Below are 21682 nucleotides of genomic sequence, written 5' to 3' on the forward strand. Positions count from 1 at the left end.
TGGCTGATGAGAGACTTCTGAACATAACCAAAAGCTGGGGAAAAATGAAGCTAAATGTTTATTGTGATGATCTCGTTGAAAGGCAACAGCCCCTCAGGGTTCAAGACACAACTTAACAAACCATTAGCAACTCCAGCTCTGGAGCAATTATTTCACCCAAACTCTCACTGTTCCCAGTACACTACAATCTTGTTCCTTTGGTCTTGAGCCGTAAGGCTGTGGCTGACAGGGGACGTGGCTCCAGTAACGAACACAGTGAAAATACCAGCTAACGAGTATAAAGATAAGAAATATGTAGAGGATGTTAATTTTGTTTCTGATCCGCTACTCTGTCTTACAAGGGACAGATCTGCAGACCGCCCAGCAGTTTGGTTTTGTGAGGAATGTGCAAACCGGTGGCAGCGGAAGACCTTTCAGTTAAGAGGTTTCCATGCAGCAAGTAGAGCTGGGGATATGTGTGGGGCTGTTTTTCTGCTTCTGAAAGTTGCAAGTAAACTTGGTGTGTTGATCATAAAGTCTTCCTGGCAGTGGGTGAGCCAGAGGCACATACTTACAGCAGAGGGCTTTCTGCAGCCTGCGGAGTTTCATGGCAGTCCTGTACGCCGAGAACCTGACGTTGTTCAAGTCAGCTGCAGGGAGGAAATATTAAAATAAAAGATCAGCTTTACACCTTAGAAATAACCAGACTCACAAAGACATTGTTAAGTTGAACTAGAAGATTATACTCATTGGTGAAAAGAACAGAGGAAAAAAAAAAAAGTATGTTAGAAACTCTACTTCACTGCGCAAAAGTCCTCAAAACTTGACAATCAATCATCCAAAAGAAAAACACGAAGTCCTAAAGTGTTACTTCCTTTCGTTCAAAGGCACTGAACTCAAGAGCACTTGAAAGGACAACATCAGTGGCTGCAGCAGTGTTGTCTGAAAAGACCGCAGCCTTTCACACCGGAGGCACTGTGAGAGAGATAAGAACCTGAAATTCCTCCTTGTCTGCCCAATGTGCCAGCTGGGCTGCATGCAGGCAGCCCCAAGAGAAGAGCTCTGCCCAGGAAAAAACAGGCGACTCTCAGCTACTGCTAAAAAAAAAACAACTTTGAACAAAAACCAATGAAACTTTTGTGCTTTCCACCTAAGCAGATCCCAGCCATGCCCTGAGATGTAGTGCCTTCCTGGCGAGAAGCTAGCACACCCAGCCAAGTGTGTTCCCACCTCCGAAACAGCAGGGAACGGCACCCGGCTAGGAACACACGGCGTGGCGTGATTTTTGCTAAAGCCTTCCTTCTCACGTGGTTAACAAAACGAGGACATCAGCACAAGTCCCCGCTGAATAGTTGGCTTGCAAAACCTCCCCAGACAGTGCAGGGACAAGGCAAGCCACACACCAAACCAGTCACACCACACCAGAACAGAGAGGCCTCTCAGTGCATGGGAGGCTCGGTACCGGCTACCTGGACGTTATTCAGCACCGAATTGTGGTCATCTCCACAGCCAGGCACAGCAACTGGTCTGTAGCCTAAGAAGTGAACATTAGACAAAGCTGAAAAGAAAGGAGGGGCTGTCTCGGACCAAATCTGGCCAGGAAACTACATTTTCATCTTTCTCTTCTGTGAAACCAGACTGAGGAAGATGCGCTTATTCTAATCTTGTCCCTGGCTTTGCTGAGGGTGGCCCTTGGGCAAACCCCATTTACAACAAGAATGAAGATAAAATTCACAGAAAGTGAGATTGAAACTACTCTGGCTGAATTCCTGCCATCAGTAGCAGTACATTGGCTAACTCGTAATTTACAACTAGATTTGGCATACCAAGACTACAGTGCGGATACACCACCGCTCGCGTTATTCAGAATCAAACTAGGGATGCAGAAGTGAGCGCGTAAACCTGGCAAAGAGCTTTTGTTGACGCGAGTAATCAACAGATACCTAAGCTAACTGCGCGCTACTTCAGTCTGATACCTTCATCAAAGAGAACCCCGGTAAGCCATCCAGGTTGCCGGTTCGGGGGCGAGTCCATGAACCGATGCTGTTTCCCGAGTGGCACTGCCAGCACCTCCCAGGGACTCCACAGGGCGGCTGCACCGGGAACCGCAGGGTGGCGAGGGGCACTCTCGTGTGCTCAGGGCGGTCACCCCCACCGCTGAAAAACCAGACTGCTGCTGGCACGATTTTGGCCCTGTCACCTACCCAACCAATTCCTGGGCACAGGCGCTCCTGGGCATTTAAGTGGTCTAGGGACCGTTCCCAACAGATCGGTTGGCATCTTGTAATTTAAGGGTTTACTAGCACTGAAATGGACTGTTTGTGCCAGCCAGTTTCAGCACCCAGCAGCACTGCTGAATGCATTTATTAACTGATGAAACCCGTGGGGCCTAAGGAGTTAATGATGGGAAAGTGTTTGGAAAATGTAAACTACTATGTAAATACAAAAAGAACATTAATAAAAAATATACTGGCTCAGAATAAAGGTCCATTTAGCCCCATAAGCTGCCTCTAAGCCCGGCAGACTCTTAGAGAAAGAATATGATGAAAACCAGGGCAAATAATACAAAACAGTTCCTTGCTGGCATATGCGCTGGGGTGCTATAAAGCTGTTTGCAATGTGGTAGCTTGGGTGTAACTATCCCAACATCATTTACAATGCTGTACAAGTACAGGTAGCGGAGGGAATATAGTCTCGATTACATTAATTTTAATTAAGCTGTTCTGAATGAGTAATTTGAGGTTTGATAATTCAGTAGTTTTGTATACCTTCATAAAAGCTATGGAACGTTTCTAAAACATGTTTTACAGCAGAAGGGAAAGTTTCAGCTTTGTGTATAATTTCTTTTTCTTTTTACAGTTCCATATACCTTTTTAATGGGCAGTTCCCCTGTGTATTGTTCCTGCCAGCTCCCTCTCTCGCAGTCATCCTGACAGGTCCAGAAGCCTTAATGTGGTGTGGAATAGAGTGAGCAATTTAAACTAAGCGGCTTACTTTGTCTTGAAGGGAAATTAATAAAGCAGTCTCTCGCAAACACACAGTGACTTCAGTTACATTTTGTACCCTTGTTGTAAATCTGCACTTGTATTCCGGAAAAAATTAGATTATGGCTAGCATTTGATAAAATAAAGAAGGCTTCCCTAAATTTTCCGTGAGTATTCTGAAAAAAGCTTCTCTACTTATTATTTACAATTTAAGAAATATTAGGAAATTATATATATATATATGCATATTTCAGGCCCTGATCAGGGCAGAAAGTACAATCCATGAAGACACTTAATCCTGAAAGTGCTGTAGTTTACACCTATTCTCCTCTGTATGTAACACACACTGAATTTATTATCAACCTTAATGACATTGCTGCCAAGAAGCATCTGCTGTAAATGATCAACAAGCATTGTCAGGAGTTAGTTTCAAAGCCATCAACTCAGGTTTTGAGAAAGTAGCAGCAGTGTCATCTTTTGACTGTACATGCTGTGGCCAAGCGTAGCCGTGGCATGCCTCCACTCCCACCCTTCGTTGCTGTTACCAGTATCGGCCCATGCCCAGTTGCTGTCCCCATGTCAACTGCTCACCTCCCATCTTTGCTATGCGACCACCTCCATGCTCCTGATGGACAGCTCTCTTACCAGGTGGTGACGGTCACTTAAGGTCACTGGATCTTAATGATTTAGCTTTTCCCCTCCTTACTCCTATGAAACTGCTGGTGGTGTCTTACCTCCCCCGAAGCTACTTCTGGAACAAACAAACGTGTTGCTCTCTGGAGCAGGGAGGGGAGCCCAGGTCTCTCCTAATTGCGTTCAAAATATCTCCCTTGCTGGTATATGACCTCATTTAAATGAACCATAGAACATCAGACTGTCAGGGAATGAGAGCTCGTCACTGGGCTCGGGAGCGCTGGAGGTAACGTCACCGCTAACAGTGATGGAGGAGACTCCGAGCGAGGCAGCGCAAGGCACTGCCTGGCCACAAGCCGGCCACGGCTGCCAGGAACGTGCGGAGGAGGGAGGAAGGAGGCTCAAGCAGCAGCAACCTCCCGACGGCCTATGGAAACTCCTTCTCTGCGTTCTTGGGTTTGGTTTTTTTTCCTTCCTGGGTCCCAAGGGAAAAAAATGCAATGCTTTCTCCACTCCCGAACAACCCACTAAAAGAGTCAGGACCCACTAAGCCTTAACTCCAAAGCTTTTATCATCTCTGAGCAGGTTGGAGAGCTCAGTATAGCACACAAGCTTTCCTGCAGCCCTTTCCTCTCACTCCTAGAAAGTATGCGCCATCTCGTCAACCAAATGAGGTGGTCAGAGGGCTAAAAAGCCCTTGGAGTATTTGAAACTTTTGTAAGTTGTTTAATGATACTCCCAGTCCTTGTTGTGCAGGAGGTAACATTCAAGCTTTGAACAAAAAAATGTAAATGCTCAAGAGCATAATCTGTTTATCGTCTGAAACAACGATGTAGTGGAAGAGGTCACCTGGCCCCTGGAAAGGAACAGACTGAGGAAAGGATCACACAGGAGTATTTGGTGACACTCACAGAATCATAGCATGATTTGGGTTGGAAGGGACCTTAAAGATCAGATTAAAAAAATCCCAGAGCAAAGAGAAATCATGGCTCTCCCATCACTCAGCCATGAACAACCTCTCTGTTCAAGGGAATATAAAACTTTCTAGGGGAGAAGATTTAAGATTGCATTACAGAAGACCTGTAAGACAGGGCAGGTGCTTACAGCTGATGCCTTCGCAACAATGAACAATTCCCACCAACACAGCAGTTAAGATCTCTCCATGATCTTCCTAAGCTTCCACCGCAGCCCTCCCACTGTCATGGAGAAAGGAGTTCAAAGAGCTGAAGCATCAGTGAATCTCAGAAATTAGGAAATCTCCTTTCACTGCTTTCCTCTTTTCATTATAGACATGACAAGCACCTCCCTTTGCTTCACTGCAACTAAGGCAGTAGGGAGAAGGTTATCTACGTAAGTGATTTTCTCCATGTCCATCATGTGCCTACAACATATGAACATGTTCATGTTCATATTCTTATGTGCATTCATATTAATATGAATAACATTGAACAAGAACTAGTACTCTTATTATGCATGCAGCTTTAATGAAGAATTCAGACTGCTGATAGGAATAACTCAAATCAGAAATATTATGGAAAGATGATCAGATAATTCAATCCTAGCCTCTTCTGCATAATTCTGCATGTTGAGAGAAATCTCAAAAGGTAAGGGCTATGTTCTTCCACAAAAGAGCTAAGACAGCCTAATCAACAAGCTTTCAAATGTTGTATTTCTACACACTGTTGTAGAAACAGCTGTAATTACACATTGCAGATCCTTTTGCCAGTGGATCATCAGGTAAAGAAAACCCACTCATTTGAGAAGCGGTCACTGATTTGTATCAAAAATGTGAACCACCTGATGGAACGCCCCACTGACTACTGACACAATATCAACAAATAAGATGTTGTAGATTTATTTTACTTTTTTTTAAATCCTCCTATGCTAAATTCCAGATTTTACACTGGGATATGAATGTTAAGAGGAAAAACAGATCCTCATATGCTTGAGTCTTACTGCACAAAATAAGTTGGTAAGCAACTAAAAGCAATAAACAAATTAAAGAAGAACAATCAGTTTTTTAAAAGAACATATTTAACAAGAGGTTTAGCATCCAGCATGGAGGGATATTTGTTTTTATTCTTAAGTAGTCACACCTATAATTCAGACAACGGATTTTAAATAAGGTGTTATAACTTAACTGCTTTCCGTGGTGGTTCTTAAACACACTAACCCCCCTACAGTTGTTCCAGCTGCTAAGAGTGCTGAATGACTGGGATGTTTCATTTGATAATGTACTGTCCTCTACGACAGACTAATCTCACTGAGTGTTTAAAAGCTCTGCGATGGGCCAGACTACCTCCTGTCAAAGGTTGTTCATGTTATTTGTCTCTCTCACACACAATATGATCTGAAGGCATCTCAGAAGTCCTTTCTACCTGGAAACCACCTGTCTTTTTTTACTTTAAAGAGGGTTACTTGTATATATTATTGTGAATATTACTATAATTGCTTTGTAATTAATGAGGACAAAACACAGCCATTTCACTTCATTTTATGGACAGCAACTTTCTTACTGTCTGGACACTATCAAACTGAAAAGAGCAGTTTACACGCTTCAGGTGATAACTACCTCAAGAGTAAAATTTGGCAAGTTAACTAAATTCTTTGAAAGAAATTAGATGTCATCAGGTCAAATCCTTATCTTCATTTGATAAGATGTACAGAGTTTTGAGGGGTTTTTTACTCTCACTTCTTTGCAAGGAAAAAAATGTGAACGTATAGTGATATACTTCAAAACCTGAAAGTCTTACTCAACCATAGCTTGTGACATGCTCATATAGCTGTTCATAAATACAATGCCTGCAGTGGATAAACTATTTTGGGAATTACATGTCACTGTTGTCTCTGACAATGCCTACCTAACAGAGGTTAAAAACGGTTTACTGTGCAGTCCTGAACAGACCATAATTCCACTTCCAGCCACTAAGCTTTCATGTTTCATCAGACATTAATGGCACTCTGACTTTTCAAGAAGCTTCATCTCGCATCGATTCAACGTGGCTGTGATTCCCTGACCGGCTGATAAGAATGCTGGGTTTCTTCCTGCTGCCCCAAACCTGTATATAAATCTTTTAATGATGCCCTACAGTGACATATATTGCCTCTTTAAGAACTGTAATTTAAAAATGCAAATGAGACAAATGCACAAAGGAAAGAAATTAATCAAGTAACACTGCTTAATATCATTTGAGTCTCAGCCATTGACTCTTTTATTATAACAATAATTAATGCTATCATCTACATTGCTTTGAGAATAAGTAACGGTAAACAGTGTTATTATACATACAGCTTAACCACTTTCCATGAAACAATACAGCATGCTGTACTAGACCTGTCCCGCTGAGTAAAAAAGCTGATAGTGTCTCTGCAAATTAGTAAGTGGGAGGTACACAGGGCACCAAAACACTACTGATTGCATCTAGGCCACGTGGATGAACACCACAGCATATGCCAGCATGCCGATAACCAGACCAATTGATATTATCTTTGGGAATTTAGTTTTAGCATGTAATGGCTTTTCTTCAGCCTACAAACCCAAAGGTGTAAGAAAGGATATGATGTACGCTTGGGTTATAGCCCATTATGGGGTTGGCATGTGAGTAGAGTTTGCAGTCAGAAAGGTCAGAAACCCTTCATGTACACTAGATGAGAACTAACCATAATGGAAAATCCTAAAATAAATAAATAGAAAACAAACAACTTAAAAAATATTAATGAAACATGTCCTTTTGCAAACCAAGACTGCAATACTCTTGAGCAAATGTTCCCATACTGGTCATCTATTCTATAACAGAACGTTACTTTGCTCCCTCTATAATACCCTCCTTCACTGCTAATACACCGATGGTTTTATTTTCAAGGGATGCAAGATTAACTTCTACCACCTACCTTCTACTTCTCTGCCTTAGTTACTTTTATTGCCTGTTAGGTGTATGCCTACACAGGATGCGATCACACAGTTAGAAAGATGACCTGCTCTAGGTCTGACTACTATCCAAGGTTGACAGAACCCAACCAATCCTATTTTCTGAAACAAGAAGTTTTATTATCCAGATTGCAGTTAGCTTGAAAAGGACATCAGTGAATAAGCAACCTTTAAAGAAAGACCGTATGTATTGCCTCACTAGATTTCTGTAGAAATCAAACGATTGGTGTGCGCAATAGGCACATGTCTTACTAGTACAAACATGGAAAACTATTAGTTGAATATGAATAAAACCTTGTATTAAATACATGGTTTAGTAGTTTGCAATAAAAACTATTATGGCAGAGGGGCAGTTTAGCCTCTTCAAGAAGCATTTCAGAAGGACAAATCAAAAAAACATACCAAAAAGGATAAAGTTTATCCAACTTGGGTCATTTGGAGCTGGAAGCTCACATTGCTGCACAAGAGCAGCCAGCCACAAGATCAACACTGCAGCTGCTGCAGAAAGCCCGGTGGAGGCTCAGAGGTACCTTCTCGCATTCTCCCACCTTGTGTTAAGCAACTGCGACATTTCTTCCATGTACTCCGCATAGAACTGCCCCCCCATCCCTCCAAATTAAATGGAAAGCTGTCACCAGTGCACTGCAGTCTGCGAGGGTGGGGGTGTTTTTCACTCTTGTCTTGCCTCTGTGTATTAGGAGAGATAAACAGACGCACACGGCAACAATTCTGCCTGCTACTGCAATTACTGTTCACAGTGACACTAATGCACCTTGAGACTTGTACTGACATTACACGGGAAGGCTGGAGGAGAGGGACACTAACAGTATGGCACGACAGGCCAAGTTCTCCTGGGCCATCACTGCAAAGGTTAGAGTCATTTTCAGCTTAAAGGCAAAATACTATCGTTCTGAGCAAAGCTGCCTGCCATTAAATGTTCACTCTCAGAAGATAATCTGAAAAAAATTAAGCAACCCCAAACTACTCTGATTCCTGCTCTTCCCATCTCTCCTCTCACTCAAAGGTCCTTGAACTCTCCAGGACAATGAAATAACACGAATTCTCATTTTAGTGATGCCCTGGAGCCATCATGAAGGATGAGAAAATTTGTAAGGGAGCTGTAAAAAGAACAGTGTAAGAAAGCAGATCTGCTGCAGGGGAACTGCTTTTGGAAAGAAAAGCAGCTGGAGTGATTCTTGATAATTTGAAGAGTTTCAGAGGGAAGTCAGAAGAAAATGGAAGTAGTTCATAACGGTGTAAATACAAATCAGGGGATGTCTGTCATCCTCTGAACCTTTGAGACTTGCATATCACCTATTTTTACTACCTTTCCTATTTCAGCATTTATTTTTTCTCTGTGTTCTTAAATTACAAAATTTCTTCTTAATTAATCTATACCAACATCTACTAGATACAGTAAATGACACAGCTAAGGTCATTGGTGCAACTACCTGTTGCCACTTTGACTTGACCATTAAACAACAATTAAGTCATGTAATATTGATGGCTTATTATGTAATTTTAAGTAGCCATAACTTTAAATGAAGAGTGAAAATTGCCCAACTTGAGTCAGGAATAGATGCTTCATTAAAACGGACAAAATTGCTACGTTGTTTAAATAATAAAGAAGAGCAGTCCAGAACAAGCACTTTAGTTTCTTAAAGGAAAAACTTCTGTTAAAAGAACAACCAGTTAGAAATTTCTGATACACATATTAAATTTCATATTAAATATTTTACAGTTTACTGATATCTTTATAAATGGCCATGCTTCAACAAATGAGCTCAAAGAGTATTTGAGAATACTTCCTTCATGGGCAGGTTATTTTATAATTTCTTCCTGTGGGTTATTTCTGCTTTCTCTGATGCAGTCCCTACTGAAAACAGGATACATGACTTCCTGGACCAACAATCTGATCAGGTACAAAAGTGTACGCAGTATGTTCCTACCTTCTTTTATTAGTACCAAATAATGCTCCCAAGTAATCTAGCTTAATTTTTATAAATACCCAAACCTCTAAAGACAGAAAGCTGAGGCCAACAAATTTCAAACTTGGAATTCATCTATTTTAGAAAAATGTAATGCAGCAATTTGTAGGTGTGTGAATTGGATATGTGAAGATTAAAACTAATTGTATTGGTTTTATGTGGCAAGGTTTTGGTAGTGGGGGGGGTTACAGGGGTGGCTCCTGTAAGAAGCTGCTGGAAGCTTCCCCTGTGTTCGAGAGAGAGCGAGCCCATACCAGCCGGCTCTGAGACGGACCCGCCGCCGGCCAAGGCCGAGCCAATCAGTGATTGTGGTAACGCCTCTGTGATAACATTTTTAAGAAGGAAAAAAAAAGTTGGGATGCGGAAAACAGCCACCGGAGAGAGGAGTGAGAACATGTAAGAGAAACAAGCCTGCGGACACCAAGGTCAGTGCAGAAGGAGGGGGAGGAGATGCTCCAGGCGCCGGAGCGAAGATTCCCCTGCAGCCCGTGGTGAAGACCCTGGTGAGGCAGGCTGTCCCCCTGCAGTCCAGGGAGGTCCATGGTGGGGCAGATATCCACCTGCAGCCCGTGGAGGACCCCACGCCGGAGCAGGTGGGTTCCTGAAGGAGGCTGTGACCCCGTGGGAACCCTGCGCTGGAGCAGGTTCCTGGCAGGACCTGCGGATCTGTGGAGAGAGGAGCCCACGGAGCAGGTTTTCTGGCAGGACTTGTGACCCCGTGGGGGACCCACGCTGGAGCAGTCTGTGCCTGAAGGACTGCACACCGTGGAAAGGACCCATGCTGGAGCAGTTCGTGAAGAACTGCAGCCCGTGGGAATGGCCCACGTTGGAGAAAGTTCGTGGAGGACTGTCTCCCGTGGGTGGGACCCCACGTTGGAGCAGGGGAAGAGTGTGACGAGCCCTCGCCCTGAGGAGGTGAAGCGGCAGAAAATAACATGTGATGACCGTAAACCCCATCCCTGTCCCCCTTGTGCCGCTGGGGGGGCTTGGTGGAGAAATCCGGGAGTGAAGTTGTGCCCGGGAAGAAGGGAGGGGTGGAGGGAAGGTGTTCTGAGATTTCGTTTTATTTCTCATTTACCTTACTCTGGCTGATTTGTAATAAAAAGTGAGCTAATTTTCCCTAAGCTGAGTCTGTTTTGCCCGTGATGGTAATTAGTGAATGATCTCTCCTGTCCTTATCTCGACCCGCAAGCTTTTTGTTATATTTTTCTCTCCCCTGTCCAGCTGAGGATGGGGGAGTGATAGAACGGCTTTGGTGGGCGCCTGGCGTCCAGCCAGGGTCAACCCATCACAGTCTTTTTGGTGGAGAATGCGGGCAGTGTGAGGAATTTGAGATAAGGATAGTAATTGAGAGAGGTGACGGGCAAAACATGGACTGAACGCAGCTAGAGAGTTAAGAGCTGCTTGATGAGTGGGGAAATTTTATTGTTGTAATTGTGGTGAAGGGACAAGGGGTGGAATGTGTGTAAATTGTCCACTTTTTGTCGGTTTTGTGATGATATTATTTTGATTTTGGTGTGGGGAATTCTTTTTGTTAATGTGAGTGAAGATTTTGTGTGATGAATGTAGATTTTAATGATATTTCTTAAAAATGTGATACACAGAGGCGAGGGGTGGAATGTATTGGTTTTATGTGGCAAGGTTTTGGTAGTGGGGGGGGTTACAGGGGTGGCTCCTGTAAGAAGCTGCTGGAAGCTTCCCCTGTGTTCGAGAGAGAGCGAGCCCATACCAGCCGGCTCTGAGACGGACCCGCCGCCGGCCAAGGCCGAGCCAATCAGTGATTGTGGTAACGCCTCTGTGATAACATTTTTAAGAAGGAAAAAAAAAGTTGGGATGCGGAAAACAGCCACCGGAGAGAGGAGTGAGAACATGTAAGAGAAACAAGCCTGCGGACACCAAGGTCAGTGCAGAAGGAGGGGGAGGAGATGCTCCAGGCGCCGGAGCGAAGATTCCCCTGCAGCCCGTGGTGAAGACCCTGGTGAGGCAGGCTGTCCCCCTGCAGTCCAGGGAGGTCCATGGTGGGGCAGATATCCACCTGCAGCCCGTGGAGGACCCCACGCCGGAGCAGGTGGGTTCCTGAAGGAGGCTGTGACCCCGTGGGAACCCTGCGCTGGAGCAGGTTCCTGGCAGGACCTGCGGATCTGTGGAGAGAGGAGCCCACGGAGCAGGTTTTCTGGCAGGACTTGTGACCCCGTGGGGGACCCACGCTGGAGCAGTCTGTGCCTGAAGGACTGCACACCGTGGAAAGGACCCATGCTGGAGCAGTTCGTGAAGAACTGCAGCCCGTGGGAATGGCCCACGTTGGAGAAAGTTCGTGGAGGACTGTCTCCCGTGGGTGGGACCCCACGTTGGAGCAGGGGAAGAGTGTGACGAGCCCTCGCCCTGAGGAGGTGAAGCGGCAGAAAATAACATGTGATGACCGTAAACCCCATCCCTGTCCCCCTTGTGCCGCTGGGGGGGCTTGGTGGAGAAATCCGGGAGTGAAGTTGTGCCCGGGAAGAAGGGAGGGGTGGAGGGAAGGTGTTCTGAGATTTCGTTTTATTTCTCATTTACCTTACTCTGGCTGATTTGTAATAAAAAGTGAGCTAATTTTCCCTAAGCTGAGTCTGTTTTGCCCGTGATGGTAATTAGTGAATGATCTCTCCTGTCCTTATCTCGACCCGCAAGCTTTTTGTTATATTTTTCTCTCCCCTGTCCAGCTGAGGATGGGGGAGTGATAGAACGGCTTTGGTGGGCGCCTGGCGTCCAGCCAGGGTCAACCCATCACACTAATATTACTCCTTTTTTTGGCATTACCTTGTGCCAGGTTGCATCTTCCTCATTCACTTAAAAAAATTAAGCTTTCAGTAATTTGTAAGAATTTAAATTAGACATAAGGATCCCCTAGCAAATTATGATATACTGGCACCAACTGAACTGTGGTAAATTTACGCAAAGGTAACACATCAGTCAGTACCTGGGATGTATAGAGAGCTACATCACATAGCTCAATTATTCCCTACAAGCCAAGTGTAGGAGTTGGAAAATGGAAATGAAAACTCTTGACAGCATTGATGTGCTTGGTCTCACTTTTTTGCCTTTACCTGGATTGCAGAATTCATGTTTTCTACCAGATTTTTAAAACGTATACATACTAAGCTCTTTACTAGCTTCTTCATATGAATGAGAAGTAAAATTTGGATCCTAATGTGGGAAAACTAAAAGGATCTAATGAGTATGCAACACAAAATCGACTTTAATAGCATCTTCTCAGATAAAATATTACTGAAGAGTCTGAAAAGACTTCAAACATCCCATTATTACCGTTTTGACCCGAGGCAAAGCAAAGCACTGAAAATACATGAAGGGTTCTGTTCAAGACTAAACGGGTTATGCTTGTATTATGCAATTTGTATGAGAGTTAGGCAATGACGAATACACCCAACTCAAAAATAAAATAAAATTGGTAGGTTCTTCAGTAGCACTTTCATCAAAGCTTCACCCCATGTGGCAGGGCACAAAGAATCACCTTGTCTAATCTGTTTGGTACACATACATGAACACCTAAGTTTACTAACTAAAATACACATTATACATCCCTTGCTAAAATCAGCATCACTTCCATATTAATGAGCATTTGGTCTCAACCCCAAAAGAGCTAAAACTAGCCAGAAAGAGGACTGCCCTTTTGGACACTCCTTGCTCCTGAAAAGGAAAACAGCAGGATTTTCTAAGAAAAAGAAACAAAATCTGCCTAAAGATGTTCCTTCTTTATCCAATAAGAAATAAGGATTTCTTAAACTTGACATTTGGGTGATACTGACAGCGATAAAACTCCGTTAAATTAAATGCAAACTGACTTCAGCAGTCACACATCTTTTGAACCGTTGACCTGAACCCATCAAGACGCTTTTCTCCCTCATATATAGTTACCTCTTCACTTCTTGACATTCAAGAGCACTCTAGCTGAAACCAGGAAATAGCAGAAGAAAAGCAGTTGCAACAGGACTTTAGGTCTGACCAACAACAGTATCAGAAATATCATGGAATCTCTGGATCAAAGAAGGTTGTGGAGTCAGAGAGCGGTTCAATTAAGAGGCAACTGTTTGAAGATCTACCTGTATTAAAGGGATGTCTGCATGTGCAATTACTATTTGTCCTCAGTCTTTTAAACCACTCACTTTAAGAGTGGAAATATAAAGGAGACAAACAGGGTAATACGTTATAATTAAATGGCAAGTCAATACTTGTCTGCTTTTGCATTTGGTTAGCCTAAACTTACATATCTTATAACCCTTTTTGACATACAGAGCTGTATTCTGGTTAATTTTTAAACAAATTGCTGCCACAGTGCTAATACTGTAAGGAAAAAAATCTTCACACCGTTTCATTTCATTTTATCGTATCACTTTTCTAAAATTATTTTTGGTATGCCTTTAACTTCAGAGCACCGTAGAGATACCTAGGTTCACTTGAAATAGATCATGCTGGCATAATGAGACTGTTTTCAGCAGCTAAACTAGAGTTTAGCAGGAGATAATTTAAGCTGTTTTTCACCATGGTAAATAAGCCTGCACTGGATGCTAGATTTGACTGCCCTACTGCTCAGGCTGGCTCATTTAAAGCTGCTTTATGTACATGTGCTGTACAGACGTAACCTCCTTTATGAATGCAGCATATTCACTGATATTTCTTTTAGAGAAATAGCTTAATTTTTATTATACCCTCTATTATTTATTAACAGAACCATTAAAAGCAAAGAGTTAGCTATTAAATGGTCTGCCAAGCAGCCTATACTAGAGCATGGATTGACCTATTTTATCTTATAGACGTGCTTCTGTCGATAAAATTCAAAGCTGCTAAAAAATTTAAAAAAACTCCACCAGAGAGGCACATCTGAAGTCATAATAAGCATGCAATTTGGGTATTCAAAATGACATCATGACAGCTGCCGTGCCTTCCAAGTATTGAAAGTGCTTTAAAAATAAAGCAGTGGTAACGCAGTTTGGCAAATTGCTTCAATTGGCTTCCTACCATCCAAAAGTCAACATTAACAGCAGCTTGGTTTGATTTTTTTCATCTGCCTTTTGTAAAGTAGATTAGACAGTGCAAAGATTCAGGATTTTCTTTTTTTTTTTTTCATTTCTGTCCCAGTCTTTCAGTAAGAGTTTGCAACAATGCACCCAAATTACTTCATAAACCCAGCACACATTCCAAACGTGCTAACTGAAATATTATGTTTTCCACTGCATGTTTGAAATGTGTTATTATGCTTTACATATTTCCCTTGCAGAAAATTTTAATCTTGATAAAAGCACTGCCTCTCGCTTTCATTTAATTTTGTTTTTTTACTACTTCTGGAAACCCTTGCCTTAAAAATTCATTTGATTGGAAAAAAACCCCAACAACTGGTAGAGGTATCTTACCTAAAGACTGGTAAAGCTCAGTCATCTTGGGATGATCCCAGCAGGTCGTTTGCGTCTCATGGCTACAATACAAAACGTGAAAGTTAGTAAAGTAAAATTGCTCTCTCCATCGCACAGTGAGTGATTCAGGTTGCACATCAGAGCACGGTGCCAGACCACTGCCCGCAGCCTGCGCTGCTCCAGTGGGGGGGGGGGGGGGTGTCTCAGCAGCGGTAGCCATGCCTTCTTTCACCATGAGGCATTAACTCAAGAGCACTTTATTTAGGCATGGGCTCAAGAAACAAAATTAAAAGTAGCGCTAATATTAAAAAGACAGCAAATACTCAGATATGCCATAATGTTTTGAGGAATTTGTAAGCACACCGATCAATTCTTAAAAAACTCCTTGTTTTGTACCGATTGTTCTCTGGTTCCTCCAAACTAGAGGAGAGACATTTAAAAGGGCTTAGCTCTTAAAGCATTTATGGAAATTCTGACCAGATACTGAGATCCGTGGTATTTTTGATCCGCTTTCCCCTACGTGCTCTTTCCATGCTTTCCCAGGTAAGAGCTACCCAATAGAGCATCTGCAGTCCTTCCTTTCGGTCCAAACACCTGCACTAAAATCCCCATGCAACAGCCCACTGACCCACCACCAGCTTATACTGCTTTTCAGGCCAATGCGTTGCACCCTCCATATTTATGGTCTCTTTTAGCAAAGACTATCGCTGCTCCTCTTGTTCCCTGGGACTGCCAGGCCCTTTCCCTTGCCCTGGAGGTTCCTGTGCAGTGTCAGGTGGCAGAGCTGTTGGGAAGCCAGGGAAAAGCTAAAGTGGGGTTATGAAACGCTGCAGTATGACTAGAATGTAAATTGGACAGTCTCTGCATTGAGGCTAGCAGTCTTCAGCTTTGCAACACAACATGTTGCCAAAAGACACGCAGTGTGAGAAAGCCAACAAAATGAAGTGTTAGTGAGTGTAGTAGCAACTCATGTCTCCTAAGGTTACACATTTTATGATTTTTTTTTTAATGACAGCATAGCTAACATGATCATGTTTCCATTAATGTAAAACACTTGAAAGAAAATTCTCCTTATCTATCCTGTAGTCAATAAAGTCCTGTTCATACAGAATTCTAAAAGACAACCACGAGTATTCATAAAAAAAAAATAATAATCTGGAAAGCTTACGTAGCCCACAGTTGCTAGCAATCACATTTGCAATTTCTGTACTTAATAAGCAGACATCCTGGTTCCAACACGCACACATCATTTGGGAGAAAATACGCAGGAGAGCAGGACCTGATCCACAGCACTGTGGAGCTCCTGGAGCACACACCTTCCAGCTCCAGGAGACTAAACCACAACCCAGCCAACGGGTTGAACGCACCTCTACACCCAACCGTGGGCTGGAAGACTGATACAATGAGGTTGTTTTTGAGAACAAATGGTCCTCGAGTTCTCTTCTTGAGGCAGCAATGTTCCCAAGTCCACCTTTACACTTTATAGGCTAAGAAGGGGTAAAATTTTCAATGAATCACTTCAACACCACCCCTACTCAAAGAAAAAAGAAAATCGTGACATGTTTCCTTAGTATGATTTAATTTTGGTCTTAAAAGACAGGCTATTTATTCGATCCACGTAAGTACTTTACTGGCCCGGTAACCTCTATATATTCAGTAGCTTACTATATATAATACTTCCAGATTTTGCTCTGTAACTGCAAGAAAGAATGAAAGGGATCACAAGCACTAAGCATAAGGAAAAAATGCTGCCATAGCACTGCCCTAGTTGAGCACAGGCTTTTAAACAAGCCCTGTCTCATCAACCTCAGCATCCCCTCCCCTTCCTAATTCCTGCGGTGGCTGAAGGCAGTGAAAGAGGGAGGAGGACACTAGAAGAGCAAAAGCAGTCTTGTTCTTTGCTCTGGTAAAAAATGAGTCCTGCAAAGGGAGGTGGCTGCAACCACATTCAGAAATCTCAGCCTGGTCTGGTTTTTTTAAATGCAGAAACTGGGTACCTTCAAGCGAAAACCTGCGGATCCGAGCCACCTGCACCTGAGCTCCTGCATTTCCTACCACGGTTGGTATGGGCAGGTTCTGCAGAGAGAATGTAGCACCAGCAGCTTTTACCGTACTGGGGCATAAAGTGCATTTTTGAAGAAAAACAGAAACGGTTTTGTTTACACATTCAGTCCCTAAAAACTTGGCTACCTGAATCCTCTGCTTACACAAGAGCAGCCCAAAGGAAAAGAGAAGGGAGTGTATGCATCGCAAAAGAACGCTGTAGCCAGAAATGTCACGATTCAGGTGAACGGACTGCAGAGCCAAATATACATTCAAACCCACAGACCTGGGACCGCAGTTTGTTCGCACCCAGTGTCAGTCCCAGATCAACAGTTCCCCATGCATGAGCGTGGCCACCCTGGTTTACTTCCCCATGGGCAGGTAGCCCCAGAAGCGGGGAATATTTGAGTAGCAACTATACTATGGTTTGTATGCCAAATCATGTAGTAAAAATGAGAAGAAGAACTTGTGCACACAGTTACAAGAAACTTCTGAAAATAACCTGCCTGACCTTCCCTTTGAAATCAGTTTGGCAGCCCCAGATTATTCTATGGATAAACTAGACTACTTCAGACTCCATAGCTGTTAACCTGGTAGCCTTCAAAGGTACTGATTCCCCACTGACGTATTTAAAAGTCATGAGATATCTGGCAAAGTTGTATCTATATAGGATTATGGAAGCCCATGCCTGTGTTGGACAGAAGAACAAAAGGATCATTTAGATGTGGAAAACTATTATGGTTAATCACTAATCAACATTACATGGATGAGTAATTTATTGATTTTTTATTTTCATTTTTTTGTGGCAAGGCCTAACCATGTATCAGTGAATTTAATGTGTATGCTTCAAGCTTATGGCATTTACTAATCTTCCTGAAAATACACAACTGATTTTCCTAAGATCTTGTAAATAAAGTTTCCATTGCCAAAGAAACATTGGACTCCAACCGTTTCCAGATATTTTTAACACCAGTAACTCCAAACCACTACTCAGTGTGCTCTTCTTTCATGGTATAAGATTAATTCCCTTGGAGATGTACATTTTGTAAGGAATGATTTTATTTACTTCATCCGCAAGTGACAGAGACTGAATTTGCAGGGCAAATACATTTCCCCTCTTTTCCGCCTTTTGCTTTATTTATAAACTTAGTTGCAACTTAGAGGAAATACCCCTTTCTTTAGACTATAAAAGTCAAGTCAATAGAAACCCTAAGTCTTGCCCCTGCCACCTTCCCAGCCGTGACTGCCCGTGGGGCAGAGTGCCCTGCACCCAGCTAGTACGGTCACCCTCGGCAATTCAGCAGAGATCACTCAACCTCGTACCCTGTACCAGACCCAGCGACGGACTGGCGAGCCGTCGGTACACCTCTGCGCTCTTGCAAGAAAAAAAACGAGGGTTTTAAAGAGAACTGAACCTTGGTCGCTGTGACTTCTGTAGAGGTTGAGTGCCCGTACCGAGCCAGGGCAGATTTTGCTGGTACTTTACATGCAGAACACAAGAAGGCTGCAGCTATTTTGCTCCAGCTAAAAGGCGTTTGCCTCTCAACTGAACGTTTTCAGCTCAGAAAGTTATCAACAATTCCGCACACAAGGGCAGCTCCAGGAAAGGTTAGATTCCATCGAGGCTATTCTTCATAAGCCTCTTTGCCATTTTCAAAGGCCATTTAATTGTGAGCTTTGGGGTTGGACCGGTGGGGGAGGATTTGTGTGTATGCCCTTATTGTGAACACCGTCTGAAGTGAAATGCCAGCTCAGCAGTTTCAGGCAGCCTCAACCACACTTGGGAATGCTGTAGCATCCTTAATAGATCTGCAGCAAAGCGCTTGCCAGAGTTTCAAACTCCGGTGAACAAGGCCCTTTACAGCTTGCAAGTCAGAAAGACATGAAAAGTGTAGTGCAAGTCCTCTTGACTAGCAGCAGCTAAAGCAGGGCGAGAATGTGTGCAGAAGTAAGTACTCAAGATGCTTTTCCAACGAACCACCAAGATAAAAAGGCATCAATGCACACAGCCAGTAGTTTTGCAATATTACACATGCTCAAAGGATACATTTTTCAATTTGGCTTTACATTTAGGTCAACTAAATTGATTACTAGCTTTTATATCATGGACATTCTGCAACAAATAAAAATATAAGTGGGCTCGCGTGGCGTATTTTCCTCTTTCACCCCTGACTTAAGCTGCAAAGGTGGAAAGGAAATTAAAACCAGGCCTGAAAAGGAGAAGAGCAGCAATGGATAATGGTGACGCCTCGGCGCTGGCGTGACTGGCACGCTCTATACACTGATAACTCAGTGGGATGAAAGCATAGTCTTCACTTAATACATCCTTTGGGAACCGCAGGACCACTTCATTAAAGGATGATTATATTATATTAGCAAGGATAATTTTTATGTGGGGAATTCTGTCACACTATGCCTGTGTGAACTCCTCTGTTCCTGCCAACAGCAGAGTGATTTGTCTCTCATCGCTGTTGGCAGAGCCAATAACACACATGATTGAAAAGCTGAAATCAAGAGATGATATCCTAACTGACACACTAGCTGAATTACAGCTTCCTTGTTATAACTTGATCAGTTTGGACAAAATACAGTTAGTTTATCTTCCTTCCTCTTATATTACTTTTAAGCAACATCAGCAGCAGGAAGAGTGGAGAGCAACGCTCCCCCGCCCAAATTCCTGCACAAATTCCCCCCCCAAACATTCCTGCACCAGCCACACTGCAACATTCGTAAACCTCTTAACTGTGTTTTAATTGCACTCCTTCTCCCTTTTTATTTTTTATTTCAAATATATATCTAGGATTCAGTCTCATGTGTATTCACTGCTCAGCTCCAGAGTCTAGAATTTTAGGTTGCAACTGCAGAGTCCTTTTTAAACTCTTAACGACCCTCTTCATTGGTGATACCTGAGCCAGTTCTGCTGCGCTTCTCCCCTCACCCTTCATTAGAAAATGCGACATGAACTAGATGTGCATAGAATTAGAAATTCTATCAGGCAGCAATAAATAAATAGTTACATACAGTTACGAAAAAGCGAAAATTTAAAGTAATACTTTACAAAGCACTGAACTGATCCATTTTCAAACAACACAATTTACAAAACCTCTCACCTTTTGGCTTTCAGGTGAATAAAATGTTATTCCAACCACCTTATGACTGTTGTCAAGAAGCCAAAATAAACATGATAGAGTTGTTTGGATTTTACTAAACTAACCTCAAAGCAATTGAAATTGTTTGTATGAATAGACACTACCACTCATTTAAAAGAAACATGTTTTCAACAGTAGAAGACAGTGATTGCAAGGAAGACTTAGTATTTGTCTTTTTGCAGTGTTTCATTAATTCCTTAGATAAAACAAGTCACTGCTATGGAAAGTATTAGCAATGTAAAAAGGTGGCACTCCTTTGTGCTTTACAAAGGACTACTGTTTCCATCTGTAAATCTGGAGACTACTGATCTGTGCAGAGATTATTTCTGTTTAAGCCAAGGATCAGTGTCTTTTCAGCAGGAATTTGACTTTAGCGTGTTTTATTGGCTTTTGCAAGATTTATCAGACTGCTGAAGGCAGGCACCGATACATATTAAAGTTTCTTGCCGATACTGGAAACGAACAGTAGGAGAAGGGCAAATATCAACTGCCAAGTACTGAATAGTAACTCTTTTTTCTCCCCTGGATGTTAAACATTTATTTTGTACACTCTGTCACGGGCAAAGATTCCGGCTCAGTGGCTAAGGCTTGGTGAGCCTGCCCCCCCAGCTGTTACCCTCCACTGATCTATTTGCTTTTCAAAGCCTATCCTCTCCACTTCTGCCAAAGCAATTTCACTGCAGGGTCTTGTCAAATCCAGGCTCAAACAGCGATGGCCTCAAACAATTCCTTAGTGCTAAAAGGTCAAAGATCCTACATATAACCACATTTCTTATTTCCTCGGCTCTGTACGCATACGCCTGCAAAAACCACTTCTCAGCCGAACTTCAGTTTAAGGCAAGGACTGGGGACACTGCTGGCGTCCCAGGCTGCAAGACGTTTTACAACAGCTACTAGAAGACAATACAACGTACCATGCAACAACAAGAAATAGAACACTTACAATGCAACAGCCCAGAGGGAATCCCCTCCCAGCTTCTTCTGCCTAACTCGAAAGGTTATTTCTAGGCATGGAATTACTGGGAAAAGTAATACACCTCTAAGCACGTTTTGCTTTCAGGAATTCCGTTAAAGCCCACGCCGGAACCGAGTTACAATACGCGCTACGTGCTACACAGGTAACGTTGTACAGCGCTGCGCCCCCCCTTAAAACCTGAGGGACAACGAAGGGAGCCCAATTCCCATCCCTCCGGCGCCCCCACGGTTTTGCGGCCCGACGTGAGGCTCTCGCCCTGCCCGCCCACACCTGCACAGGTACACCCACCCACCCACGCGTGGGAGCGACCGATCGCCCACCGCCATGCCCTGCCCCTGCCAGCTGGACGCCCCACCGCGGCCCCCCTGAGAGGGGAAAGGCGTTGACTGAAACGCCGTTTCAAGTTCCCACAAGGAACCGGGGCGGCAAGTTGCCCTTTTCAGCGTTCGGAAACGAAAGGTACGGCCGCTTCCCCCGAAGGGCTGTGAAGGGGACGGCCAGCCACGCTACTCCCCGCCTCCACAGAGCGCGGGATCCTCACGGGCGCCGCGCTCAAACACCTGAGAGACCCCAGAGCCCCCCCGGCACCTGCCGCCC

The 21682-nt window shown here is 43.5% G+C and overlaps 1 protein-coding gene across 27 annotated transcripts in view; it reads right to left on the bottom strand.

Annotated features, from left to right (window-relative positions):
* The window catches only part of DMD (dystrophin), a 1308223-nt gene that overhangs the window by 66429 nt on the left and 1220112 nt on the right, over positions 1 to 21682 (bottom strand). For all 27 annotated transcript variants that reach the window (XM_069784897.1, XM_069784898.1, XM_069784912.1 and 24 more), the window contains 2 exons: positions 14918 to 14979; positions 555 to 629 (listed from right to left, as the gene is read on the bottom strand). In XM_069784897.1, coding sequence (XP_069640998.1) covers positions 555 to 629; positions 14918 to 14979 — 137 coding nt within the window. The remainder of the gene's footprint in view (positions 1 to 554; positions 630 to 14917; positions 14980 to 21682) is intronic.

This window comes from Haliaeetus albicilla, chromosome 6 (assembly GCF_947461875.1).
Source record: "Haliaeetus albicilla chromosome 6, bHalAlb1.1, whole genome shotgun sequence".
In the NCBI taxonomy this organism is placed as follows: domain Eukaryota; kingdom Metazoa; phylum Chordata; class Aves; order Accipitriformes; family Accipitridae; genus Haliaeetus; species Haliaeetus albicilla.